Source organism: Syngnathus typhle, linkage group LG12 (assembly GCF_033458585.1).
Source record: "Syngnathus typhle isolate RoL2023-S1 ecotype Sweden linkage group LG12, RoL_Styp_1.0, whole genome shotgun sequence".
Taxonomy (NCBI): domain Eukaryota; kingdom Metazoa; phylum Chordata; class Actinopteri; order Syngnathiformes; family Syngnathidae; genus Syngnathus; species Syngnathus typhle.
Genome location: NC_083749.1, coordinates 3,285,674 through 3,312,500, shown reverse-complemented (window position 1 = coordinate 3,312,500; position 26,827 = coordinate 3,285,674). Strand labels below are relative to the sequence as shown.

General features: G+C 42.2%; 3 protein-coding genes across 4 annotated transcripts; 2 read left to right on the top strand and 1 right to left on the bottom strand.

Annotated features, from left to right (window-relative positions):
- The first annotated feature begins 5,943 nt into the window (after positions 1–5,943).
- LOC133163568 (ras-GEF domain-containing family member 1B-B-like) lies at positions 5,944–15,474 on the top strand. Its single transcript, XM_061293603.1, has 13 exons — positions 5,944–6,172; positions 10,070–10,588; positions 10,673–10,795; positions 11,114–11,251; positions 11,346–11,561; positions 11,806–11,880; positions 13,168–13,260; positions 13,347–13,449; positions 13,915–13,994; positions 14,099–14,290; positions 14,378–14,501; positions 14,611–14,683; positions 14,769–15,474. The coding sequence occupies exons 2-13, from the start codon at positions 10,076–10,078 to the stop codon at positions 14,800–14,802; spliced, it is 1,764 nt and encodes a 587-aa protein (XP_061149587.1). The 5' UTR covers positions 5,944–6,172; positions 10,070–10,075; the 3' UTR covers positions 14,803–15,474.
- Positions 15,475–15,524: 50 nt separating this feature from the next.
- On the bottom strand, positions 15,525–20,798 carry antxr2b (ANTXR cell adhesion molecule 2b). Of its 2 annotated transcripts, XM_061293607.1 has the most exons (17): positions 20,515–20,798; positions 20,135–20,206; positions 19,747–19,818; positions 19,568–19,649; positions 19,389–19,493; positions 19,241–19,309; positions 18,309–18,389; positions 18,179–18,239; positions 18,013–18,108; positions 17,497–17,566; positions 16,870–16,948; positions 16,690–16,785; positions 16,557–16,610; positions 16,195–16,290; positions 15,961–16,134; positions 15,795–15,875; positions 15,525–15,655 (listed from the first exon to the last, which is right to left on the bottom strand). In XM_061293607.1, the coding sequence occupies exons 1-17, from the start codon at positions 20,637–20,639 to the stop codon at positions 15,623–15,625; spliced, it is 1,446 nt and encodes a 481-aa protein (XP_061149591.1). In that variant the 5' UTR covers positions 20,640–20,798; the 3' UTR covers positions 15,525–15,622. The 2 variants fall into 2 exon arrangements, with proteins under 2 accessions (XP_061149591.1, XP_061149592.1); XM_061293608.1 differs by lacking the exon at positions 16,690–16,785.
- A 1,763-nt stretch (positions 20,799–22,561) lies between these two features.
- On the top strand, positions 22,562–26,178 carry LOC133163682 (progestin and adipoQ receptor family member 3-like). The gene is made up of 7 exons (XM_061293791.1): positions 22,562–22,720; positions 23,418–23,661; positions 23,744–23,906; positions 24,188–24,343; positions 24,416–24,613; positions 24,739–24,829; positions 24,945–26,178. The coding sequence occupies exons 2-7, from the start codon at positions 23,492–23,494 to the stop codon at positions 25,076–25,078; spliced, it is 912 nt and encodes a 303-aa protein (XP_061149775.1). The 5' UTR covers positions 22,562–22,720; positions 23,418–23,491; the 3' UTR covers positions 25,079–26,178.
- The last annotated feature ends 649 nt before the right edge of the window (positions 26,179–26,827 follow it).

Below are 26,827 nucleotides of genomic sequence, written 5' to 3'. Positions count from 1 at the left end.
AATTTGTTTCCGTTCAGGAATACCTGTTGAAAAGTGGAAATGTACTTTTTTTTTGTGATTAATCTTTTGCCTGAGTGATGAATCACTCCCACAGGAGAATCACAAGTGGGCATATCACTCTAAAACAAAAACAAGTCTTCCCTTGTGCCGGGCTGCAGCGTCCCAGATTCACATCCCAATCAGCATTAAAAATGAACTCGGGTCGTCCCTTCCATGCCAAGAAACAATTTCAAAACAAGTACGTGGATATAATAAATGTCTATCCGCGGTTAGACTCGACAAAACATTTCAGGATCGCGGCATTTTGTGAAACTCAACCATAATGATGAATATTTGTTACCCACTCGAGGCCTTAAACCGCAAATTGTGTCGACTTTCTTTGAGTATCAGTTACGGAATATTCCCCCCCTAGAAAATAAAAAAAGCATCTGCAAATGCACTCAGAGGAGCCCCCTGCCATCACAAACTGACATCTGAAGAAGACAAAGTGGCGGGAATGAGCGGATCGCACGCAAACGCAGACAGACAGGAATGTTCGTCCTTGCTCGTTAGTGACGCACTATTTGTTGTTGTGCTACGCTGCGGTGCACTTATTGTTGCGGAGGGACATTTTGCACTTGTTTGGCGAGGAGGAAGAGGAGGAGGAGGGCGAGTAAGGGACAGAGGGAGGGGTTTTGTTTTGAGAATGAAAAAGTCGAGGGTGTTCTCTTTTCGGTTTCCTCCTTTCCCTGAAAGACCCCCCACCCTAGGCCTGATCCGTCTCCCTTAGCCACCGTGTCTTTCCTGTACAGACCTCAGACCTGTTCCCACACAATGTGGGACATCCCCCTCTTGGAACACACACGTAAGCAAAAAAAACCCAAAAAAAACATGGTTTTTTTTTTTTTAAATCAGCTTAATCAGTTTTTGCCTTTTTTGTCCTTCAGCCATTTTTATTGGCTTACCTTTCTGTTGCCAGCTTTGGCCGAGCCCATTAGGGATTATCCATCCATCCATCCATTTTCTGAACCGCTTAGTCCCCACGGGGGTCGCGGGTGTGCTGGAGCCTATCTCAGCTGTCATCGGGCAGTAGGTGGGGGACACCCTGAACCGGTTGCCAGCCAATCGCAGGGCACACAGAGACAAACAACCATCCGCACACGCACTCACACCTAGGGACAATTTGGAGTCTTCAAACGGCCTATCAAGCATGTTTTTGGGTTGTGGGAGGAAACCGGAGTGCCCGGAGAAAACCCACGCGGGCCCGGGGAGAACATGCAAACTCCACACAGGGAGGGCCGGAGGTGGAATCGAACCCGCACCCTCCTAACTGTGAGGCGGACGTGCTACCCAGCGCGCCACCGAGGCGCCCCATTAGGGATTACTTAGGCTGTATTATGATTCATTTGAGCCAAGGAGGACAGATGTCCAATATTTTTCAAAAACCTAAATATTTACGCTCATCCATTAGTTCTGTTTCATATGTGTGACCATTATATTCACAAAAAAAAAGTTAACATCCTTCAACTGCTGCATATTACGCAAGGGCTTGGCAAGGGTGTTGAAAAAAAATAATAAAAGCCTTGAAAAGTGCGGGCTAAGATCGGAATCGAGAAAGGAACACAAAGCTCGCTTCCTGTTTGTGTCACAATCAAACTCCTCCCCGTCCATTTCCATCCCAGGGGTTTGTTCGATTGTGCACCTGCAACGAAACGGCTGGCGTAAACAATTTGAAGGGGGCTCGCCTCTTGACTGGCCTTGCAACATTTCTACTGGGCAACAACACGTGCGCCGAAACAATACTTGGGGCTGAAAACAAGATGGATGAATAGAAAGTACAGGATGCATATGGAGGCCTTTTGCATTCCTTTCTTTTAGTTTGTATGATGTCATCGCAAAGCGTTTAGAAGTTGTATTCATCTCATTATGAAGAGGAATGATAAGAATGTTGCTCCAGCTGCCGTTTGTTATCAAACAATGAAGCTGGTTGACAATGATGGATGTGGTTAAAAATAATAATAATCACAGTCGGCACCTGTAAAGAGGATTGAGTTACATCTGCCCGGAAATATTTGTGGGTCAGGATGGGCAAGTATCGATAAGTATCGGTACTCACGATGGGGATCGAGGTTATTTTACAAGGAATTAAAAGTTAGGATAAAAAAAATTGCCATTCATTATATGCATTTCAAAGGAAATGTTCTTTTCTTGGCATTCATTTGGCTTTTTTTTTCCTTTCTTTTCTCTGCAAACACTGTTATTTTTAAACTGTCCATACTTCCCTCCACCTTGTCGAATGGGCCTCAAGTCGAGCTAACAAAAACCAGCCCCAAAACATTCTGCCCGCCACTGCCATATTTTTCTCTAGGTGTGGTATTCTTTTGATCTTTTCGCCCAAAATACCTTTAAGAATTAAGGCCAGAAAGTCCAGCCTTGGTTTCTTTCAGTGGACTGTAATAAAATCTTGCAAACACATGTGGGAAAATGTGTTCTGCTCTGATGAAACCAAGGTTGAGCTCGCCGTGATTGACTAGCGCACCCCGCCCTCCAAACATCTCACCCACAATCCTGACGTGACGGAAAACGCTTTGACATTTTTGGGGTAATTTTTTTGGACTTACTAACAACGGTGCATTTTCTCATTGTGTGAAGTCCTGAATTCGGCTGCTACATTCCTTGGCCCGCTTCCCGAACCTTAACAGCTATGTCCGAACCTCAAAATTGACCCAAAACTAAACCCAGACCGGATTGTTAACCTCAAAACCCAAGTGACATTATCCAGATGACGTTTGACAGAAAGTGGCGACTCAACAAAACAAAATTTTCATCTGAGTCCCCTACACACACACACACTCAAACACTGTACATGCACACACTGCTAAGTGCACACATATACTTCCCACCCGCTTCATCTTGGCGAAGCACCACATCTGCAGACAGTGTAGGAGTGGTTTACAGTAAAAACCGCTCGAGCTCCAGTGAAATTACAGAACTAAATCAAAACACTTGCAGGCTGCACTCAATCCCAGATGGACTGTGCCTTGTGTTTTTATGAAGCATGTGGGCAGCTCACATCCTATACGCTGACCTTTCCGGCCTTTAACAGTTTATAGGGAAACGGCATAAAGTGTAAGGAGAAGGAATAAAATGCAAGACTACGAGACAAACCAGGATCAACAATCTTGAATGTGATATCAATAAGGTCAAAATAATTTGTTGTGAATACTTTTGCCCTTTTCAATTTCAACCATAGCGATCAAATTGGACAAAATAAAATAAAAATACTGGTTTGGGGATTATGAGAGAGGAAAAAGCAATTTGGTGCTGACAAACAAAACAGTCTTGCCTCGCTTTGATGAAATAAAAAGGTAAGCATAAATTCAAACGTGACCACTTTCAATTCATCTTGACTGACCTCCATTTGCAGGCATGTTCTGTATAATGCCATCAAATATAAAATTCTAAAAGCTATCCGTGTTCTCTTAATTTTCATTACATTATTCAATAACTCAAAAATGTTTTTTTGGACCATAGGAAATCCAAAGTTTTCTTTCCACTCATAAATTAATTTTATTTTGGACAATCTTTCCACAGAGGATGTCAGGCAAAGTGTGTTTTGTACATTTGCCAATGTGAAAGTTTATGTTTTTGTGGCAACCCGCTTCCATCCTCAGAGGATATCTGTGTGTCTGACATGGAAGTGAAGGCTACATGCAGGAAACGAGCCCTCTGTCCCCCACCGTCATCCATCAAAAGCAAACACGAGTGGCGAGTTGAAGGTGTGGAAAGTGGAAGAGGAACAAGAAGGTGATCAGTCATTATCCGCAGAGCGGGAACAAGCAATATGTTCCGCAAATGAACATTTCTAACATTTAAGATGAAGTGATTCAAGTCAAATCTGACCATGCTGCTTTGGAAAAGAAAAAAAAAAATCTGCTAAATCAGCATGGGGACAAAATGAACCAGTCGATAATGTTTCTGTTGAATGGAATCAGCTTGCCTTTATATTCCACAGACATCTATATGTGTGTTGGCGTAACCATGACAACCACACCCGGATATTTCTCCTAAAACTTGATGAATTGAGACAGATTACTGCAGTGATTTATGTCCACATATTATCCATCCACCAGCTTTGGCTGTTTTTCCCCGCCAATGCTCTTCTTTAGTGGATGAAAGGGATCCACAAAGTTGCTATAGAAACTCACATTGGAGGTCAAAGAGGTCCCGCAGAGAGATGGGTCACTTCCAATAAAAAAGAGAACGGGCGGACTAATCGGTGAATGGTGCCCAACTGTTTGAGGCTATTTCTGTGGAAGAGAGGAGTGATGAGTGTGCATGTATGATTCATCTTCCAGTCAAATCTATCTTTACTTTTTCTGTTGACCAAAACAAGATTATGCAGAACCTCAAATCTCCTCTCGGGAAATGTGAATCGATAAACCTAATATTTCCATTCAATATGAAATCCATACGCAGCTGCTGTCTCCATATAAGTGGCGGCTTCATATTTTTATGAGCTCTCGACTATTTCTGTCTTGCAAAGTGAAAAACACGGATGATTGGCCGTGTATTGTCTGAATGCAGAAAGGGTCGAGGGGGCTTCCAGTAGCTATGTCTGAGCTTTTACTGGAAGCCTGTGAGTCACCCGTCTCACCCCCCTCCCCCTTCCTCCAGGCCACCTAAACAACCCCCACCCGAGCCCCTCTCTCATCGGGACTATCTCCTCACTTGTCACCCGTTGCAGGTCAGCCATGAAAATAAACACCAAAGTGCAGCTATAGTGAACGCATTCTTCACAAGAAAAGAATTCCACACTAAAAGCCACATTCGACCCCGCCCCTCCTTTTCCCAAATTGCGGGGGTCCCTCTCCCACTCTTCACCCAAACCCACATCGTAATGATCTCACCCAGCTGTCATTGTGATCCCACCGGCACTCACGACAGCACAGGCAGATGACATCATTTGTTTTGTCAGTGATTACGAGAAATGCACAACGATTCAAAACAAAATCACTTAGGGGAAAACTGTTAGGTTGACAATATCCTTGAAGTGAAGAATGGCGTTAGTCAACAAGTCAAAAACCCTCGAGGTGAAAACTCAGCCGGAAGATGCAATGTGTTCACAATCCACACTCAGCCAGTGAAGTGAGTGGCGTAGGAGTTGGTTTATTGTAATGACTTGGAGTCAGAGAGCATCTATTCTCGCCATGAACAACATGTGTCACAATGGAGGCGTCAGCGATCGAAAGCATGAATGCATCCCACAACCTCGGACATACTACGTAAAACTCTGGTTATGCAATGAGAATGCAAACCAATGGATAAATCTGGGATGAGGTTTTGTGGAAAGGGGAATTGTTTAATGATCAGAATCTAGGCCAAATTGGAAAGCTGGATGGAATTTTTTTTTACCCGCTGGGAGCTCAGTCAGCAGAAATGACCAAACATATCCCTGTTGTTGGAATATGTAAAAACCTAACTGTTGGCCGAGGTATTATTGGATTGACTGCAGCTATCAGCTCTCTTGGCAGTTAATCCCTTTCAAGCCCGACTGGTTACTTGGAAAAAGCCAATATACAGTGTTATTACCATTCTAACAACTTCCCATCAAGTTTACTTTTCACTTTTATATGCAACTCTCAAACTATTGTGATACTTACCACTGGAGACCTTGAAATATTGTCCATAAAATGCATTGGGTATTATTTGCAAACATTTCATTTAACACTTCAAAGAGACAAACAAATTCATTGCATCCGGAAAGCGTCTCTCAACCGAAACACTGACACCTATCGGTGACAAAAGGGACTGCTGGCCACCAAGCCAATCAGCACTTAGGTAGATTCGATTTTTTTCACTCCCCCGCTACGATTGGTCCATTCGGATTTCCGGGAACCGCCTTCTGAGCGCCCATTGGTCAGATTTTGCGGCTCTGTGGGAGTGATTTGAATAGGCCTGCTCGCGCGTCTCCGCTGCTTGACATCGACTCAAATAACAGCAGAGGAGGACCTCAATGGAGCAGAGAAGAACGAGGATAACCTGATGAAAGACTTATCAGGACAGAACACGCCGTGCAGCTTTATCCACGTACGATAAGCTATTCCAAGCAACTGTGCGGAAAGTACAAATAGTTTGACCTAATTTTGCACTCTGACCAATTTAACGGACGTTGAGTTGCATCACATCAAAGGTAAGCAATTAACTTGTGCCATCATATTTATACTTAAATACATCAATATGTTTTCTTTTTAAACTTCAGAATGCATTTTCTATGTGCTTTTATAAACATTGAATTCCTCTTTGCAGTCATAATTACAAAGGTCTTTTAAAAGTACCCAAACTACAAGTCAACTTGTGTTATGCAAAGTATCAAAACTTTAGACGTTGGCGGAAAAGCCACGTGCTTTTCTTTCTATGCACTTGTCGCATTTGTTATTATTTGTTTACCACAACGATGAGGCTATAATTAGGTTGGTAGTCGCACACAAACAAACATGCAAGCTCTCCAGCACCTGTGATGGGACTGTGGTTGCACAGCATGGCTTTTTTTTCCCTCTCCCTCACAAGCAGCACTGACTATACTGTGTTCTGACTCACAAGCCCATAATGTGGACCAGGCATGGTGCCCGTGTGTGTGTGGTTGCGTATGTGAGTGAGGCAGAGAATAACAGATTGCCTGTGCCTGCAGGGAAAAGAAATGGGGAGAATCAAAAGTGGTACTCCAGGCCAAGTTGGAGCGCTAAAAAAAAATGCTTCCCCTCTTTTATCTTTTCATCTCAGCCTACCTGACAGACTGCACTGAAACTCCTAAAATGAAACTCAACACTTAATAATTTACATAAAGGTAGCCAGAAAGCATCCCTCGGTGCTCCACCTGGTCTAAAAATAATCATGTTTTGACTTTTTTTTTTTTTTTTTAAAGTGACACATCCTTGCTCATTTTTCGAGTCTTTAATTTGTCATTCTTTTCGTGGGAGTGAGTGGGCAAAGGCCCACGTACAAAGCTTAAGTTTGTTATATCCTCGTAGGAGAGGAGATAATATGTCTTTATCCCTGCCTGAGTCGAGGTTAATACGTTACTAGCCTACCAAATCATTCAGTGTGTGCGTCTGTGTGTGTCTGTGTGTGTTAGATGAATAGAAAAAAAAGTATCTTCAACTCTAATCAGGATGAATTGGAGTCTCTGGAGTCTCCAGTTTGAGGGCTACTTTTTTGTTCATCCACTCAGATGATGACGACATTGGAGCTCTGGTGGCTACTAAAACGTCCCAAAAAAAAAAATCTTTGTGGGTGTTTGGAAGCAGGTTCTTTCTCCACTATTCAGCTTAGAGGTGCAAACTATTAGAAGCATCTCTTATTATGTTGCAATACTAATAGAGTTCGCCTTGAGAAAAACAGGCGTCCCTTTTGCATGCCTGTTATTGTCCATAAGTGCCAAAGGACACGAGGTGCAAAGTCAAACCAGGTTTGATCAACCCGTGAGAAGTATTATGTGTGTCATCATATTAATAAAAAAAAAAACTCTCTCGCAAAGTCCGACCATCTTACGTAAGAGTTTTTTTTCTCCAGCAGAGCGTTTTTGCGTCACGTAGGAGTTTTACTGGCTTTCATTGAAGGCAATTTACAGTTGAACCACCGAGCCAGCTGCTCATGCTTGACATCATAAAATCTAAATTGTAGCTGACCTTCGCCCCTCCGAGCGTGCGCTGGTCATATCTGCTCAGATCTGCAAAATGAGTTTCGATAGGCATGTCTTTCACAAATGCTTGTTTGTTTAAGGCCCTTTTGCAAACACAAGCTTGGGCTTTTACAGTCGAGCGGGTCAGCGCGGATGATATATGCAAGGTTGATAATCTGTACAACGTGATGTGAAACCGATGCGAGCCTTCAAACGGCGTCACCCGGCCTGGCGGTGGCCAGTGTGTGAAAGCTGCTGTGTGTGTGCGATCTGCTCTGATCTCTTCCCGCGGGTCTTTGTGCAATTGTTAACACCATGGCAGGACAGATAATACCGCCATTGTCGGAAGATCCCTCCCCCCCTTCATCCTCCAGCCCCTCCTAGCCCTCCACTTTTTTTTTGTTGTAGTAAATCGCATAATGTGATTTGGATAGACTAGCGTGCTGAAGATCCAGGGATTGTTATCAAACTAAGTGCAGTAAAATTTGGCTGACACACACACAAAAACATCTAAATCTGAACTAGGTCATATTTCAGTCATTCAGAGGGTAACATGAAAGGAAACGTATGAAAAAATATGCTTTGAACAATAGAACGTTTAAACAGGCTCGGGAGTTTTGATTTTATAACTCGAAAGGTTTGATGACCAAAAAATGGTCAAACTCGTGGCATGCACCATTCTTGGCCATGAGATAGAGAAGATCCAAACTTTGGAACCATTTCACGCTTATCAAGGACGATAAGTTAATCGGAGAGTTACACAAGAGGCCAGTCAACTCCATACACTTGTTTGCCTCTTAAAATCATACATACCCAAATGGGTACGGTGGAAACATAATCATAAATTATTTCATCCATATCGCTTCTCGACAACACCAAAAACATTCTCGTATCTTCAAAATTCATAAATAGCCTTAAACCATGTCGAAACCAGAAAATCGTGCCGTGTTGTCAAAACTCTTCACACACAATCTTGTTTAGATCATTTAGGAGATGATGATAGCCTGCAAGCTCCTTCTCAACTTCACATCTAACCTTTTGATGAACCGAGAGTACTACTTATTTTTTTGGGCCTACGGAAAAGTTATTGTCTGTAGTGTCATCAAATTAAACGCTTCCAGATTAAAGGGCGAGTCCATTTAAAAAGTATGAATTAACGTAGTAAACAGAGCGCGCGTACCCTTGTGGCTTTTAGTTTCGGCATTTATTGTACTTTTATTCCCCACATCAGAATTACTTATCAAAGGCCTTTTGGAGTTTAGGATCATAGCGAATGCTAACTTGAAATTATGTTTCCATAGTCATCATTAAGTTTTCCAACCTACAATTTAGTCGAAGATTCCAAGCTGCAATGTGGAAGTACTAAATTTCACAGAGGTCAAGGTTTAAGGAATTCAGCGCCGAGTCGGAAGAGCCGCATTTTTTAGATGCCCCCCCCCCCCCCCCCACAACCCCCCTTTACAAAGACGGTCACGACTCAGTGCACGCTTGGAAGGAGGAAAAAAAAGTCGATAATGCGTTTGACTCTCATGTGTGCTCGACTGGGCTTTGCCAGATGACGTCTTGTAAGTTGAGCGAGTCCGTTCAAGCCACGGTAATCTTTTAACTGGGTTAGGAGGATCGTAGGGTTCAGTAGACTAACTCCCGCCGAACTGGTTGGCACTGGCGTGGTTCCAAGCGTCCCTGCCTGGGAGAATGTGTGCAAGCAAGCAGGCAGAGCCTCCTCAGGCTGACCCCCTCCTCCATCCAACAAAAGCTCGGCGGGTCCTTGTGGGCTTTTGTTTTCCGACGGGCCGTATATGCGCATTGGTGTTTGAGGAATGCGGTGGCTTGATTTACACCGGCAGATGCTACTAAGGCAGGATGAGGATGGCTCCAGAGTTAAAGCACGCCCGGGTGGTGATTTAGGACCGGCTTACCTTGCTCCGATCCAATTATCTCCAATAAAATCGCTGCTGTCCCCAGATTGTTCGTCCGCCTGTTTGTTTTTCTTTTAAGCGAATAGACAAAAGTATGCCGGATCGAAAACGTGCCTTAAGCCAGAGTGAATTTCCACATGGGGTGTCTTCTCAAAGTTCAAAGCCGAAAGGAATGCAGGGGAGGAGGGCTGCAATTACGCGACTTAAGCGTAATTACTTTGACACACTTCTCAGGCTCCACTTTTGAGTGATCACCTTTCGCCATATTTGCACAAGCGCCGCTTAAAGATTGACCACATTCCAGGCACGCTATTGTCAACAGGTTGCGCAAGAGAGGAATTTTAAGGAACATCTACACACAATTGGAAAACTAACCTAACCGCTGAAAGCCTGGGGAAATAATAGAATAAAAAGAGTAATAAAAAATAATTGAAAAGAAAAAAATAAATAAAAATAAAATAAAAAATAATGTATTCTGGTCTCTCCGCAGCTGACCATGCCTCCCACCACCCCATACACCGGAAAGTTCAGCACTTGCGGCCTTTACAGCAGCAGCAACAACAACAACTACCAGCAGCCACACAGCCCCTACCGCCACTGCGGCTCCGTTAAGAGCACCAAGGAAAGCATCTACAACGCAACGGAGAACCCCTATGACATCCCGCACGCTCACAGCGCGTACTGCGGCGTAGCCGTGGACTCGCTAAGCCTCAAGGAGCGTCAGTACAGCGTCAGGAGCGCCGTTTCGGACAAGCCGCACTCCTGCACGCAGCCTCACAGCCCGCGCCAGCCTAACACGACTTGTCCCGCACGGGTGCACCGCCAAACCAGCACCAGCAGCGGCAGCGAACTGTCCTGTCGCAGCAACGCCGGCGCCAAAAATCGCCTCTATGGACGGGCCATCACTGCCAGCTACGGGGAAATGTGTTACCACGACAACAGTTTGGTTTCGGCGTCTCTCGAGGCGCTGATCCAACATTTGGTCCCCACCGTGGACTACTACCCCGATGTAAGTCGCGCTCATTTATAAACATACCTTCCCTTTGACATTTCACACCTCATTGTTTGTGTTCTGTGTCCTTGAAATGATCAGAGGTCGTACGTTTTCACCTTCCTGCTGAGCTCGCGCCTCTTCCTGCACCCCTACGAGCTGATGACGCGGGTTTGTCACCTGTGTGTGGAGCAGCAGCGGTCCGGAGACACCCTGCTGGATAAGGTGGGCAGATTATTTGCTCACACAAGTTGATGTTTGTCTCCGAATGGACGCCAGTTCGCACAATGTTGTCGTTGGAACAGATTTATGTTCTCGGCAGATCAGGTGTAAATGTCACACACAGTGCACGGACTGTTTTAGAAACTTCACTTTATATTGGAAAAACATGGCACTGTTGACGCCATCTAGAGGAGTGAAAAAAATACAAGTGGTTCACGAATCAAATTTGAAGCTTCATTTGCCCATCACTAAGAATCCCGATCTAGCCAAACAAGCGTACATGGGCAAAGCCATTTCTGACGTCACATGCCATTTGTCCAGATCCGTTTCGGCGAGGTGGCGCCCAAGCTGGTGCAGCTGCTGACGGAGTGGACCGAGACCTTCCCGTATGACTTCAGGGACGAGCGTATGATGCGTTGTCTCAAGGACATGACGCACCACGTGGCTAGAGGGGACGAGGTTTGTGCCACGTTTCTGGTCTAACCCAACGTCACCGCCAAAATGCTGGAATAACGTTTTTAATTGCGCACATTTATTTCATCGTTCCCACCAGTACTCGTGGCGGGCCATGCAGCAGATGACCCAGCGCTTGATAAAACGCCTGTCTGCCCTGGGCCAATACGAGGAGGCGGTGGCCGCCTTGAGCGCCGTGGCGACCGAGCGTCCCGCCTCCCTGAAGAGCAAAAGAGAATCGGCGCTGCGAAGCGATGTACTGAGCGTGTGCGATGACCCCTTCGTCCTCGCTCAACAGCTCACACACATTGAACTGGTAAGCATGTTTTGGTGGTCTTTTGTGTGGGTAGTTTGAGATTTACAAGCCTGTGTGTGTTTAGTTGTAGCTTTTAGTAAATGTTTATTTACATTATCTCTAAAAACAAAGCTTTATTTGTCTTGTGGCTGTTTTAAAAAGGTTTCCAGGACTTTTTTTTGTGGTTATCCTTGAATTGAAAAGTATAAACATTTGGTTTTTGTTCAGCAACCCCCTCCATGTTTTTTTTTTCTCCACTTCACAGGACAGGCTGAGTTTTATCGGTCCGGAGGAGTTTATCCAGACCTTTGCCTTGAAGGACCCCCTGGAGAACCACAAGGTAGCCTGTCGTGTGCGCTGACTGTACGGCTGCGGGCAAAAACAAAGCAGACACATTATAACCACACAGTTTTTTTTCTTTTTTTTTTAAGTAGCGACGTACTGCATGTGGTTTGCTAGGTTTGTAATTAACATCAAATAAAGCAAACAATTTTTTTTTTTCTATTTTTGTTTTTGGCTTTGCATCTAATTTGGAGAGAGAAATGGCTTCAGAAACCACATGAAGCCTCCTCCTGGCTGCCGAGTGTGAATTTTGTTCCACTTGTTTTCATTTGAAGTACTTTTTGAAAGAACGTCAAACCCAAATTGGAAAGCGCTTCCCTGTTGCGTGTCCGACGTGCGAGCCAGTCAGCTGAAGGCTTGCCTTGCAGTCAGCGTCAGAGCGGACCGGCGCTCTATCATTTTGCGTCGGGCACCTTGCCAGTTATATAAGGCCATTTTATACGAGGGTTAGTATCTGGAAGAGTCGCCAGGTATAGCAGTCAGGCGCTGTTGTGTAAGCAAGTCCAGGATTACGTCACCAAGGCCAAGAGGTTTTACTGCTTTATTTTTTATTATTTTATTTTTATTACCATATTTGTGCGTATTGGCGGAGCTAAGATTAGGGAGGGGAGAGCAAAGATATCTCAGTGGGTCTGCAAAATAAATATTTTTTTTATAAACCATAAATATTCTTCAATTTTTTTTGGGAAACATGCTTGTTATGTTTCCTTTGGGGATGGGTGGAAATCTTGAAAAAAATCCCAGGGAAAAAAAAATAATCTGAAAATACCCCAAAGTCAATTATCTGGGCCCCCCTCTAGCACCGCCACTGCGTTGATCAGTAATTGGAATAGAAAGGAAAAAGCCATTAGTAGGATTTTGAGCTTTTCCTTGAAACATAACTGTACCCTTTTACGTGAAAGCAAATTGATCCCCCCCACAAACACGCCAGATGATGCAAAGGCAGATGCAAATGAGATGTGGGAAAAAAAACTCAGCAGCCACGTCAGAGATTTCATTGTGTAGGAGAGCTCCGTGTGGGAGTGAGGGCTCTCAAGATCCTGTCCACTAGGAAGTGACAGATAGGCAGGCAGCCTGTCTCGGTTGTTTATAATTAACACAGGCAAGATGAAAAAAAAAAAAATCATGACGTTCAACTTAGCCTAGCCAATATTTGTATTTGCTTCAGAAAACCAACAAATAGGAATACAGTGTTTTAAATTTAATTTAATGCAAAACACCAGGCAACCCATAGTTATTCATCTGTGTTGTTTATTTCATATTTATTATTGGGGTTGTTTTTCAGGGTTTCTTCCGAAAGCGCAAGACCAGCAACTTGGAGACGTACGTGAACTGGTTCAACCGACTGAGTTATCTGGTGGCCACCGAAATCTGTATGGTACGTTCATCGTCCACTTGTGATGCTTATCGTTTTTTTTTTTTTTTTTTTAGTCTTTTGGTTAATTCGGTGCTCTTCCATTGCAGCCGGTGAAAAAGAAACAACGAGCGCGGATCATCGAGTTCTTCATCGACGTGGCGCAGGAGTGTTTCAACATTGGCAACTTTAACTCGCTCATGGCAATCATCAGTGAGTATTTAGAGCCACTTTGGAAAGGTTGTCACAATTCAAGGATCAACAAGAAGTCAAGGCGGCCATTTTGCACGCTTACTGATTATTAACCTGCAGGCTAGCTTCGGTCAATCTGATTAGCCTTTCAAGCAACATCCATTTGACCCCAATGTTGTGCTTGTTTCCGCTGATCCAAACAAAGCAGGCACAAGACCACCTCAGGGTGGGATTTTTAAATCAGCCACCATTGCCATGACTATGTTGCAATGGCCGCCAAAGTGCCAAAGGCTTATCAACAGAAGGTCTTTCCCTCTGGTCCATCTTTGCGCGATTTATCATTTAGAGCTGTGAAATGGCAGCTTTTGTAAAAGGAGATTTTTCCAACTTGGCAGTTGGACACGGTTGCGTAGCATTGTTGCCCAAAACAAAACCAGAGATGAACTAAATCTGATCTTTCTTTTTTTTTTCTTTGCGGCGTCTCAGCTGGGATGAACATGAGTCCCGTCGCCAGACTGAAAAAGACTTGGAGTAAAGTCAACACTGACAAGTTTGAAATTCTCGAGGTGAGAAAACCCACACGCACGCGCTAAAATGTCATCCTCGGCCGTCCCACTGCGCTGTTACATTAAAACGCTAATCACGTCTCGTGCGTCTGTCCTCAATTCAGCACCAGATGGACCCGTCCAGCAACTTTAGCAACTATCGCACCGCCCTCCGCGGCGCCACCCAGAGGTCCGAAACCGCGCACAGCGTCCAAGAGAAGATTGTCATTCCTTTCTTCAGCCTGCTCATTAAAGACATCTACTTCTTGAACGAAGGCTGTGCGAGCAGGCTACCCAACGGACACATCAACTTTGAGGTTGGTAATGTCATACCGCCCCCTTGTGGTAAAATACTTAATGGTGACTCAATCTAAAGTCGCACTAATTTGCTTCCTTGCTTTCAGAAACTTTGGGAGCTGGCCAAGCAGGTGAGCGAATTCCTGGTGTGGCGTCAGGTGATCTGCCCGTTCGACCGAGACCGCAGAGTCCTCCAGTATCTCGTCACCACGCCGATTTTTGCCGAAGATGGTCAGTCACTCTTGTTTATTTCTTTGTGCTGAACACATGAGTGTTTTGGGGTATATATGTTGTATAAAATATTTAATTAACTATTATGTCCGGTGATTTGTGTGTGCAGAGCTTCATCTGGCCTCTTACGAGAGCGAAGGGCCGGAGAACAACATGGAGAAGGACAGTCGCCGATCGCTCCGGTGAGTTCACACACCCGCACACGTACAGTCAAACCCGCCACTTTGACCTTCATAACTTTTTTTTTTTTTTCTTCTTCTTCCATAGATCCTCCCTGTTGCATCGAGAGAACCGGTCATGAGGACAATCTCCTCCACTTTGCAGGGTGTAAATAAACTACGTTGACTAGCATGTTAAAGCTACATGGCCATATACATTCCCTGGGTCAGACCTGGAAAAGCTGAGTGTGCATTTTCTCAGACTTTCACAACGGCAATCTGATATGTATGATAAGAGCCCTCCTATGCTGAAGGATTTAACTTTGTGTGTTTTTATGCCCTTTGTGGCAATGTGTGTTTTGGTGAACCAGTCGCGTGACGTCACACAAGCTAAACAATGCACTTGCATTTTCATCCGTGTGTTTTCGAACTGGATTTATTTGACTTCCTACAGTGTTATTTGTATTTTCTATCCAAAAAGTATAACAATGAATGTTTATTTCTTTATGTAGTCACCATGCTGGTTTGTTTTTTGTTTATTTTATATTCTGACACACCAGCTAAGCTTTTATAGAAGTGTGTTTGTGGAGCACAGCTTTAAGACTAATAGGAAACAAGTCATCGTCACTTTTCATGAGAAAGTGATCAATCTATTGATTTGTTTATATTAAAAAGCTCATTTAATGTTCTGGATGTTTTATAAAATGTTTTTCCATGTGCTTTGTTCAAATTTCTTGTATATGGTACTTGTATTGAATCCTTTGTGAAAAGACAATTATATATATATTTTTTCCCAAATAAACAAAAGAACAATATGAGTGCTTTTGTTTGGCAAAAGAAATAAGTGAGAGAAATTACACCAGGATAAATGTCAAGAAATTTGATAAATATTTACATTTTGTCACACAAGATTATATGGCAGGTGTCTTTGGTCTAAACTAGTGATGCTGCAAAGTTTCCGTCTCAGTGAACTCGAGTGAAGTTGATGCAGCGGCCCTGTGGACAATAAAGATCAATGAGGTAAAAGTTTATAAATATGAAAAGGTCTTTACAAACAAAAATATACATAAAGTCAATTGATGCAGAACAAACTTGTGAATTTCTTCAGTGGATTGCAAACTAACGAAAATGTCACCTTGTCATGAGGAGTTGGTCTCATAATTGCCACTCTGTCGTACTGCCGTCTCAACAACGCCAACAATGCATCAAAACGCCCCTGATGGTCACAATTAAAACCCAAACACTTAATTCAACTCAAGAATTTAATAATCGGAAGGTGACAATGACCGCCGATGTCTCACCTTGATGGGCGTGTACCATTTGGGCTCTGGCAGGGAATTGTAAACAGGCGGCGGCCTTGGCGGCGGTCGAGGGATAACATCCTCCTCCGCTTCATCCGGCATGGTGACCACGGCGTTCTTGGCTTTCTCCAGCCTTGAGCCTTCCTCTGTGGAGCCCTTCAGCCCCCAGCGCACCTATACAATGCATACGTGACGTTACAAAAGTCTACACACCCTTGCTCAAATACCAATCACCTCCATGCGTTTGATTCCACCGGGCCCTCTCCCACCATAGTAAGATGCGTCCACTGTGGGCCACTTATGTTTGGGGAACAAATCTTCCTCTTGCTCCTAAACAATCAAAACAGTAGAAATAAAACAAATAAAAACTACTCACAGCTTATTATTGTTATAATTTAGTGTTTCTCTTTTAGTACCAATAATTATTGTCCGCTAATGAGCAATTTTGAATACTACACATGCAGTACCAATAATAGTCGATGGGTGTCAGTGTTTCCTTCGTTGCAAGAGCCGCAGAAACCCCTCAAAAACGTTACTAATCACGCAATTTATCTTTATTATGTGTGTAATTCTTTTCTTCCTTGTGGTCTACTCACAAGTAAAGGAGGGGGAGGAGGGGGAGGTCGAGAGGGCGGTGGGTCTCGAATCACCTGCAGTGAGGAAAAACCAAAAGTCACTTCCCAATGTGTTTCTTGGCTTAACAGATTTGTGCAAAACATATGCACTCACCACGGTGCAACACAGAGGCCAAAACCACCAAAGTAGACCAAAAACCAGCAAGAGCAAAAGAGCCAGCAGCAGCCACAACACCCAGAATCCATTTGACTGACATAAACACCAAAAATAGAAATCGTATAAATATATATATTGTTTTTTTTAATCGATGTGTACTTTAAGACAGATACTCACACAATTTGTGGCTTCGATGACGATGGGAGCGGATATGTACGACTGTCCGTTGTTTAAACTGACCAGCACCTCAACTGCTCTACAAAAACAGATGTTTTATTGTATTTTTTTTAAACACATCTCTCACCCAATAAACTATTCATTTTCCAAAATTTCTCTTTTGAACATAAAATGTAAATATATATATTTGCGCTTTTCTAAAACCGACTCGTTCCATGTCCCGAATAGCCTGAACAAGATCTAGTCCCATTAGTCGAATTGTATGCTAGGCAATAAAAAAACTCTTTAGTATTAGGCAACTTGGTGACCTTGCCAGCTTCCTACCCCATTTGTGTCACAAAAAACTGACTCATCGAGGAAAGGAAGGCGTTTGCATTGTTAAGCTCTCATTATAATTTCCTTGTTTGGTGATAAAGTGGACGCCCGGTTGAGAAATTGTGAGTTAGCCAAGAGTGAGCGCAGAGTATGAGTGAACTGAGGTCAACATGATTTGCAGGTTGTTTTAAATGACACATTGTTAAAAGGTATTAAAACACAAATGCATATTTTTACTCTAGGCAACTCATAAATACAAATGAGGTGATGTCATAAAAAGGAGATCACAGATTCGTATGTATGCGTACTTACTGTCCGACTTCTTGCAGAACAGGGGCAGGACACAGAAGATAACCTTCTCTCACTAGTGTTGCCTTCTGGCCTTGAACGTAAACAACCAAGAAAATGTCACTTTGCATGCTTATTCCATTTCAGCTTTTGTCTAAATTCTATCAGCCGTTTGTAGTTTCTATTTATTGTGATTGTTGGGATATTAAAATGAAATAAACAAGAAGATAAGTAAGATCCAGTCATGTGTTGTCATGGTCTGTTTTCATGAACTATTCCAAATAGTCTCCATCCTTAGTTTCGTCCTCCCCCCCAGGCTCATAATGCCTCCTCTGTTCTCTGGCTCAAGTCGATAAAAAGCAACTACTGTTGGAATCTCTTTGGCAGCATAGAGCTCTGCACATAATATAATTTTATCGATTCAATCACTACGGAAAAGCACCGGGCTACTTCCAGATTTGGTTGCTTAGCAACCACTGTCATAAAAGTAGAGCGGGCCCGCTTTGACATATCCATAAATTTAAAGCACATTTTACTCACTGTATGCGTCTTGACCGACCGTGAGGAAGCAAAGAACGTTTTCTGTCCTCTTTGCTCCACTGAAGCCGCTTCCTCTCAGCACCACATTGAAAGATTCTGCAGATAAACACGGGTAGTGTCCTCATGTGATTTTACTACAAACTCATCCCACATTTATTTAACATACCATTCACGCAAACACTTGACGGTTCTATTGTGAAGATTTCAGAACAGGACTGCTTCAGGATCTGAGTGGAGAAGCAGGACTTGTTAAAAATTGGTTTCAACGGGAATGGTTTGCACCGATCAAAGCTCACCGAGCTGACGACATCTTTGAGGGCGTGAAAGCCCGACAACACCGGGAAGACTTGCTGGGCACCGTCGGCAATTTCAGCAAGCTGCAAACGTAAGGTTGTTAGCTCAAAATGTATAGTGTTTATGTTTCAGCAATTACTCAGTGGCTGGTTTTTATCTCCAGCAGCATTTATGGAGGAAAATGACATGAGAAGCTTTCATCTCCTGCTTGACAGGAAACTCATCTGGCTTTATTTAATTAGAGCACTCTAATGACTTCCTCCTCGAAAGCCACAAAGCACTCTGGGCATGGCAACGTTATTTACAGAAGATGTCATTCGGTTGTAAAGTCATGAATTCAGTAAATATTGTATTTGTTTAAAAAAACAAAAACATTTATCAGCTGTAATCATGAATAAGTTTATGGTCATTATTTTGTGCTTCAATGCCCCATTGATATAGCGCTCCTTCTGGTGTGCACGACTTGGCCACCAGGGGGCAGTGTAATAAGACATAATACATAACTACAAAGCAGACTGAGTATTCTCAAATATTATGAATTTATTATAAATTTTCCGCAGAAGATAAAGATCTGTCTGTCTGCTTGTGTTTCTGCACCGTTTATGTTCAATTATCCAAAACTACCATGACACCAAAGTCCGTTTTATTATTTATCAACGGTGCTTTACGAGTATTCAACACAATCCTTTCATCTATGTAATCATTGGCGCTCGTATCGAATCTATCAAAGGCACAGGGAGAACTCCAAGTCCAAACATTTTGCTTAACAGAATGTTTTCACAAAACCCCGCCATTCTTGAGCTTAAAAGCTTTGCTTACGTTTTTCCATTCATCTTGTAGTGGCCTCAACTGACCAGGCAAAAACACAGACACACGCCGAGGAGACAAATAAACCTCTCGGTGAGGGGGTGAGTGAAAACATCAGAGCGACTACCTGCTTGTGGTCAAAGTCCATAACGCCCACACAGTACACACGGGCTCCAAAACCTCGAGCTTTGTCAGCCTGGATGAAACACAACAAGAATAAAATTTAAAAAATATGCACAAAAATAAATAAAATAGTGCATTTAATACTGCGTCACCTCCTCCACGCTCAGCTCAAAGGGGAAAACTTCTAACTTGCCATCAGTCAGAACAATAATGATGCTGCGGGACGGCGTCGTTTGCATCTCCATCTGCTCCGACACCTGCCGAAAAGCCAAATGTGCTTCTACGTGATTTTTCTCAACGATGCTTCCTTCCTAAAATAAACAATACGTACTGCTTTCAAACCTTCATGCATGTACGTTTCACCCGCTGGCTTGATTTGGCTCAGTTTACCCAAACCTTCGTTTATCTTGGTCCTGGGAATCCAGAACAGTGATAAGAGGACAGTTTCTGTTTAATCTGGTTATCTATCTAGTGCTTTCCCGTTTTGGGAAGAAGAGGAGGAGGAAGTACCTGTCTCCGGTTAATGGAAGGATTACCACCGCTTGGGCTGAAAAGACAATGTAGGACACTCTCATCCTGGGACTGAAATAAATACATACAGATGATCAGAGAGATGGGAAAAGAAGGCCAGTAAGACTCCCAGTGTCTTTGCTGACTATCATGAAGTCAACACCACTTCCACATCTGGCTGAGTGTTATGAGATTATATTTAGGAGCCTGTTATCAAACCCTAAAGATATCACACACACACTCTCCAGCATTAATCAGAAGGCTTGTCTGAGATGTCAACTTCCCTAAATAGCTTTGCCCTACTTTTTTTTTTCGCCCTCCTGTTTGTGTGTTGTACTTTTAAGACCTTTAATAAAAGTGGTCTCCAGCTTTAAGTCCTCTCACCCACCTGACAAACTTGTTGGTAAGTTGCTCCACAAAGCCAAAGATCTCATGCCAGTGTCTTGACACACTGCCTGACCTGCAAAAATAATCAGCATTGCATTTTGTAGCTATCAATTTTCTGTTGCGCTTGTTGTCATGACGTCATTAATGAGCGGCATACATATTTTGATTTTAAATCTTCATTAAATGAACGAGCATTTTTATTTTATGTCAAAGGAAGCCAGAATTAACAAGGGCTGCAAAAGTCTGTTTATTTTTAGAGTAAAGTTCAAATTAAGGGTAAACGATAGTTGCAGAGGAGCAGCAGGGAAGAAGCAAATTAAACACAACCATACAAGGACAAAGAACAGTCAGTAAGATGCATGTCACGCTCATACATCTCACCTGTCCAAAACAAAATAAACATCGAATGCACCATTGCAAGACTCTTCTTCCCCGTCCGTCAACGTTGAGTTCACCAAAACAGCCGTAAAAAAAAGAATTGTGCAGAATATCCATAAACGACCCATAATCCACTCACAGAGTGTTTTACTGGCAGAAGCACGATGATGTATTAAGAATATATTTCATCTTCATGGAGGGCTTCATGATTCCGAGCGGTGGTGCGTTCAAGTGCTTCACATCCTGCAGCTCACATACTGGACACATTGAGGATTATCATCCGTCGTTGTCCGAAGCATGTGGTCCCACCCGAACAGCACCACCCTCTGTGCATTTCAAAATTAAAGCATTGCTAGGTTACTTTACAAAACAAGCATTTGTTTTGTGCTTTAATTCTGCCCAACCACGCTGGTAATATCATGTGACAAGTGAGACAATTTATTATTTTATTCTGTTCTGGTTTTAATTACAATCAAAATCTCTACTGTACACCATTTACAGATAATGCATGTTTGTGATACTTGCAGGTTTGAAATAATGAGATACTGCAATTAATATTATACAAACATGTATATATATACAAAAAACATGGGAAGGACAAAAAAAAACCACACGGTTACTTTGCTTTTATTGTGAAAGAAACGCCATCACATATCCTCTTTTACTTGTCAACATCTCTAAAGCTCTAAGAAGCCAAAACAGTCGGCACTATTAGTAGCATAAATAGCAAATGACTGGGGCAGGAAATATGCACAGCATGGCAGGAGACATATCTGAGCGGTTTAATACAACAACTGCATTTGTCATACATTATTACAGCTATATTTAGAATACAAATATGTAAGCTATGCAGTAGATGGCATCTTATTCACCTCAATGGAAAATTAATGTAGCATCTGTTCTTGATGATTAGAATGTCCTAATAATAATTCGGTTTAAGACAAAACCCCAAACAAATGCATAATGTTCTTGCAAAGGCCAAACAATTTGTTTTATTGAGCAAGAAATCATTTTTATCTCCTGAGATGCGTTGACCGCCTTTGCTGACCTTTCTTGGTGATCAACGACGGCAAAAAATGATCTGGAGAAGACAGAAAATGGCCCTGCCCGCATTATATTTTTTAGAAATGATAAGCGTGTTTCTTTACGCATGAACATTCAGAGAGCATGAAGTCATGACGTGAAACAATACATACCAATGTCATTTTGTCAGGAAATTGAATCTTTGCCTGATGCAGTATCCCCTTGGAGACGTCTGTTTTTACTTCGCGTGATCCTTCTTTTGTTTGTGGGTGTAACCAGCACATTGCAGGCCACTAGCCCACATTACATACAATCTAACTTTGAAACAACCTATTGCACATTTGTTCTGACAAAAATCAACTAAAGATCTCAGAGGCTCACTAGGAGTTTAATTTCATCCTTTATAGGGCAGCCGTAGAATTTATTTTATAGTGTTAATTTTATGAGTTTTAAAGGGATGTGAGTCATTGTTAAGCGACTTCAGATGTTTATAAAAAAAAGTGTGGTGTACACCGCAATTATTAATAATAATATAATAATAATAAATTTTATTTGTATAGCATCTTTCATACAAGAAATGCAGCTCAAAGCGCTTTACAACAAAGAAAGAAAAACATGAACACATAAAAACAAAACAATGTATTCATACACAATTATTAAGTGAGCTTAAAATAGGAGCAAGCTTTAATAAAATAAAGAATAAAGCTTTAAGAGAAGGTAAAAAATAAAAATAGAATTAGGCTTAAAATGAAATTTACAAAACGTAATTAGTTTTGTTTTGATTCCAATTCTACTAAATGCAAATGCAGGATATCGTATTTTATTCTGTGACCAAAAGAGGGTGGCGTGTTCCTTATTCAACTTTGGTTTGTAATTCGACTGGAAACTGCTTAAACCACATCCCCAATATGACGTTTTCTTTTATAACGCTCACCACAATGTAAAGAATGGACTGCGGGTGAAATACTTCCGTTTGACCCGAAGGGGGCAGTAGAGCGCTGTGTCATTGTTTACTATGAATCCAAAAAGAAAACAGGCTTTGTATTAGTTGCTGACGCTACCTTGTGCGCGTTATTGAGCAATTCTGATCTACTTGGAAGGAGAAACGCGAGCGGTGTGACATATCAGCAAGATCATGGCTGAGTCAGGAGATCACCGACTGTGGCACCGGGACTAGCGGTCACTGGTCAGTAATGTTTTCAATCAATTTAGCTGCCCTAAATAACGCCTGTCAATGTATTACGTTAAGGATAATCGGTTCGATCGGAGCGTGTACATTTTCGAGTGATTCACACACGTTTAGAGTAGAATCAAATGATTAATGTATATCGCGTCATGATTAAATCTTCCACGGTTTGTTTTAATTTTGGCAGCGTCCGCAGTGACCACAATTATATAGGACACGATTGTCATTCAAAATGATTTGTCACGCTGGACGTTTATTATACAACATATAACATAACATATAGTTCGCGGTGCATTCAATTTGCTATATTTTTGCATTATTGTGTGCAAATTTGGTTCGAGATACATTCGTCCATCTATGATGTGCAACATAATATATATATTATATAGATATTGTGTTATTAAAAAAAAGAGCGAAACGAACATCATTCGTTTTAAAACGTGTCCCACCGATAATGTAATCTATAATCTACACAACGATATAACTATAAATAAAATATTTGACAGTGCAAGTCAAACAACTGAGATACACCCTTGATTCACACTACACCCTTCTTAAAACTGGAATGTGGCTGAACCAATCACATTCAAGTTCATAGTAAATAGGAGTCAGTATACATTTGCAACAATGCAAGTACAAACATTGTTTCACTTTTTCCACATGCATGTGTTAAATGTTGTGTCTCTTTTCTTGTCAGGTTCACATTCCTGCACCCCCACACCCTAACCCCCCAAACCAGCTTCATTTGAGGGCTAAAAAGCAAAGATCGGGATGAAAATGACGCATTACGTCGAGCTGGGCAGTTATCCGGAATGGCCTATGCGCATCCCGCAGAAGATAAGACTGTACACCTTTGAACAACTTCCCATGTACCTCAGGGAGAACCCCTATATCACAGACGGCTATCGGGCCCACCTGCCTTCCAAGCTCTGCCTGAGGAGGTGAGCTTAATATTAAATGCTACACAATCTTAACAAAAATAAATCAACAACAATCCCCTTTGTTTTTTGTCCCCCTCTCAAGTATTTTCATTTTATCCAACGAGACTGTAAACATCTGGAGCCACCTGTTAGGCTTCATTCTCTTCTTCTCTCTGGCTGTCAACGACGCTGTGAAGGTCTTGCCGGCTTCGGGAGCCGTCAAAGAGGACTATGTCATCTACGCTATAGGACTGTTTTGCTTCCAGGTAAACTAGACGTTGCATTTGTGTTGGAATGTGCCGGCTGTGCCGTGAAACAATATTGTAATTCAGGAAATTCACGTTTTTGAAAACAGGGTGAGTTGACTCATCCCGATCAGCTCTGAAACCAGTTTGTATTGTGTTTTAATGCCTGACATAGGTGTGGTTTTGTAGTTGACTCAATGCAGCTCAATGTGGAAGCAGTTGGTTTTAACTTTAGACTACTTTGTTTGGTAGATACCACATCTGACCATTCTGCATTTGTGCCCCCCTCCCTCCCCTTACAGGCGTGCATGTTGTGCTCCGTGGGCTATCATATGTTCTTATGCCATCGATCGGAGAAGTTGAGCCGTCGCTTTCTAGCGTTGGACTACGCGGGCATCTCTGTCGGCATCTTAGGCTGTTACGTGCCCGGCATCTTCTACTCCTTCTATTGCAATGCTGTACGTGCCATTTTGCATTTCCGCCATGTCCGATGGCTTTCTTTTATCTAATTTATCGTCTTGTTTCATCAGTTTTGGCGGCAGGTTTATTCGCTGACTGTGCTGGCGATGATTCTGTTGGTGTTCGGCGCTCAGTTCCATCCGAGGTACATGAGCGCTGAATGGCGCAGCATCAGGGTGTCCATCTTCTTTGGCGTGGCCGTTATCGGGGTGGTTCCGACCTGCCACTGGGTGTGGCTCAATGGGGGTTTCAACTGCGACATTGTTAAGGTGAGGAAAGCGGCATCACATCAAAACTGGAGATCAGCACTTGTGGTTCTTTTACATACCGCTAGAGGGAGCCACTGTACCATGAGTACACTAATAAGGCATTTGATATTTGATAATTTATGCAGATGTTCCTGCCTCGTTTAATTGTCATGTACCTCATCGGAGCCGCTGCCTTCGTATTCTACATTACCAAGATGCCTGAGCGATGCTTTCCTGGTGAGTCTGGTTCACTCCATTTTTGTCATTTAATATCATACATGAATTTTTGGCATTTAAAAAAAAAAAAAGTCACTACTATCAAAAGTATTTCTGGTTTATGTCGTTTTCTCAGGCCACGTGAACTACATCGGCGCCAGTCATCAACTGTGGCACGTTCTGGTGGTTGCGATGCTTTACTGGTGGCATCAAACCGCCGTGGACATTATGCAATTCCGGCACAGCCAGCCTTGCCCTCCGAGAACGTAATGACAAAGATCAATCGACAACCAATTGCTGTTTTTTTTTTTTTTCTTTAATACTGAAACTGTTTACATTTGGTCAATACGAACAAGCATGTCCACCAGAGCCAATATGTGTCAGTAGAAAGTCTGTTGAAGACAACAACAGGCAGTATGTCAGTGGAAGTCTCTATTTATAGTAAAAATATAGTAGTAACATGATCCAGTTGTATTTTTACTCCGCTAGATGGCACTGTTGATTTAAAAACAAGGGTTGAAGAAATGCAAGTCAGTGCTATCTGGAGGAGTAAAAAAAAAAAAGGTTGAGGAAGCAGCAAGCTTCATTTTCCCCACCACTAATTTATACTAGATAGAAACTTAAATGTTTTCTTATGGACAATTATCTGATGCTTGGTTGAAAAGACATTTGCATGTTTGGCTCTCGGGACAAAAAAATAATCAGGAGCTTTTTATTGAACAAAGTGTCACTGTGGACGACACGGTGCACATGGCTTCCTCAAGTGTTTGAAAGTATGGTGGTGGAGGTGAGGTATGGGATATTTTAGCATGCTATTTATTAAAAATGACTGTGGTGGATGTAACTGATGCACAAATTGAAACAATCAACCACCTTGCTGTAATAAGTTTGGTTGAGAGGGATGATATATTTCAGATTTTCAGAAATCAGCACCATCCTTTTACCACAAACTGTTTTTGCAATGTGAAATGTATGCAGGTAACAAAGCAAGTTTTTTCAAACTTACAAATACAACTGCAGGTCAAAAGTAATCCCCCCCCACCCGCCCCAGTTTGTAAAGCAAACTATGCATGGGATATATTTTTCTATAATTGTGCAGGCAATCTTTATGTAACTATAATAATCTAATGTGTGAATTGGGCCAGTGTGAAATCTGTCTTTTGTTGTTATACTTGTTGTACTTCATTTGCCTTCTATCAGAACAAATGTATGCATATTCCATGCACTGATTTAGTTTTTGCACGACAATGCAGCTACAGTATAATTTTGTTTCAATGTTTTTCCATTGTTATTCTGAGAATGCTGATTTGTATTGTGAAGCACTGTAACTTGACTTTAAAATTGTATTAAATTTTGTCAGGGCCATAAAATCTATTTTGAATGACTTTCAAATTGCTTTTCACGTTTTGAAAAGCCAAAGAACATTCCTCAAGTTAAGAACTTGTTATTCCTAACTTGAACAACAGGAGGCAGTGTTGATTCTTTTCACGTTTTGAAAAGCCAAAGAACATTCCACGAGTTAGAGCTTGTGATTCCTAGTTTGAACGACAGAGGGCAGTGTTAATGCGCATTGAGAATCTCCTCTCCTAGACATAATAAAAAAAAAATAACCATATTTGGTCAGTCACAAAAAAACACTAAGTAACGAAGGCCCCTTGAAAGTTACACAACAACATGTAGATGTGTAACTTGGCACTAAATAATTACAAGAGATTCCGTTACATTACATCCTGATGTTTAACAAGACACACTGACGAGAGTTTAAGAAGTAATTTTGTTGGGAAATAGAGTCTTGGAAGATGGGTGGATGTCACACATAACTTTGTTACGGTTAGTGTGACATATGCTGAACTATAAATACTAAAAATACTTTTTGCATAGTAGTCAACTTGTCAAACCAAATGACTCATTACCCCGAATTATATTTATATTCAGGGAGTCCTAAAAGTCACCCCTGCATAATTTGTTAGTCAAAAGATTGACGTGAAAGCCAAAACAATAAAGAAAAAAATCAAAATC

Excerpts from the sequence above, each read along its gene's own strand:
- antxr2b (XM_061293607.1), bottom strand. The coding sequence starts at position 20,639 with ATGGGTCGTTTATGGATATTCTGCACAATTCTTTTTTTTACGGCTGTT. Across the intron at positions 16,949-17,496 it reads GTTCTGCAAGAAGTCGGACA|AGCAGTTGAGGTGCTGGTCA; the intron begins GTAAGTACGCAT and ends CTGTTTTTGTAG. Across the intron at positions 16,786-16,869 it reads TCATCGAAGCCACAAATTGT|TCAAATGGATTCTGGGTGTT; the intron begins GTGAGTATCTGT and ends TGTTTATGTCAG.
- LOC133163568 (XM_061293603.1), top strand. The coding sequence starts at position 10,076 with ATGCCTCCCACCACCCCATACACCGGAAAGTTCAGCACTTGCGGCCTT. Across the intron at positions 11,881-13,167 it reads ACCCCCTGGAGAACCACAAG|GGTTTCTTCCGAAAGCGCAA; the intron begins GTAGCCTGTCGT and ends GTTGTTTTTCAG. Across the intron at positions 14,502-14,610 it reads GCCGATTTTTGCCGAAGATG|AGCTTCATCTGGCCTCTTAC; the intron begins GTCAGTCACTCT and ends TTGTGTGTGCAG.
- LOC133163682 (XM_061293791.1), top strand. The coding sequence starts at position 23,492 with ATGAAAATGACGCATTACGTCGAGCTGGGCAGTTATCCGGAATGGCCT. Across the intron at positions 23,662-23,743 it reads TCCAAGCTCTGCCTGAGGAG|TATTTTCATTTTATCCAACG; the intron begins GTGAGCTTAATA and ends CCCCCTCTCAAG. Across the intron at positions 24,830-24,944 it reads GCCTGAGCGATGCTTTCCTG|GCCACGTGAACTACATCGGC; the intron begins GTGAGTCTGGTT and ends TCGTTTTCTCAG.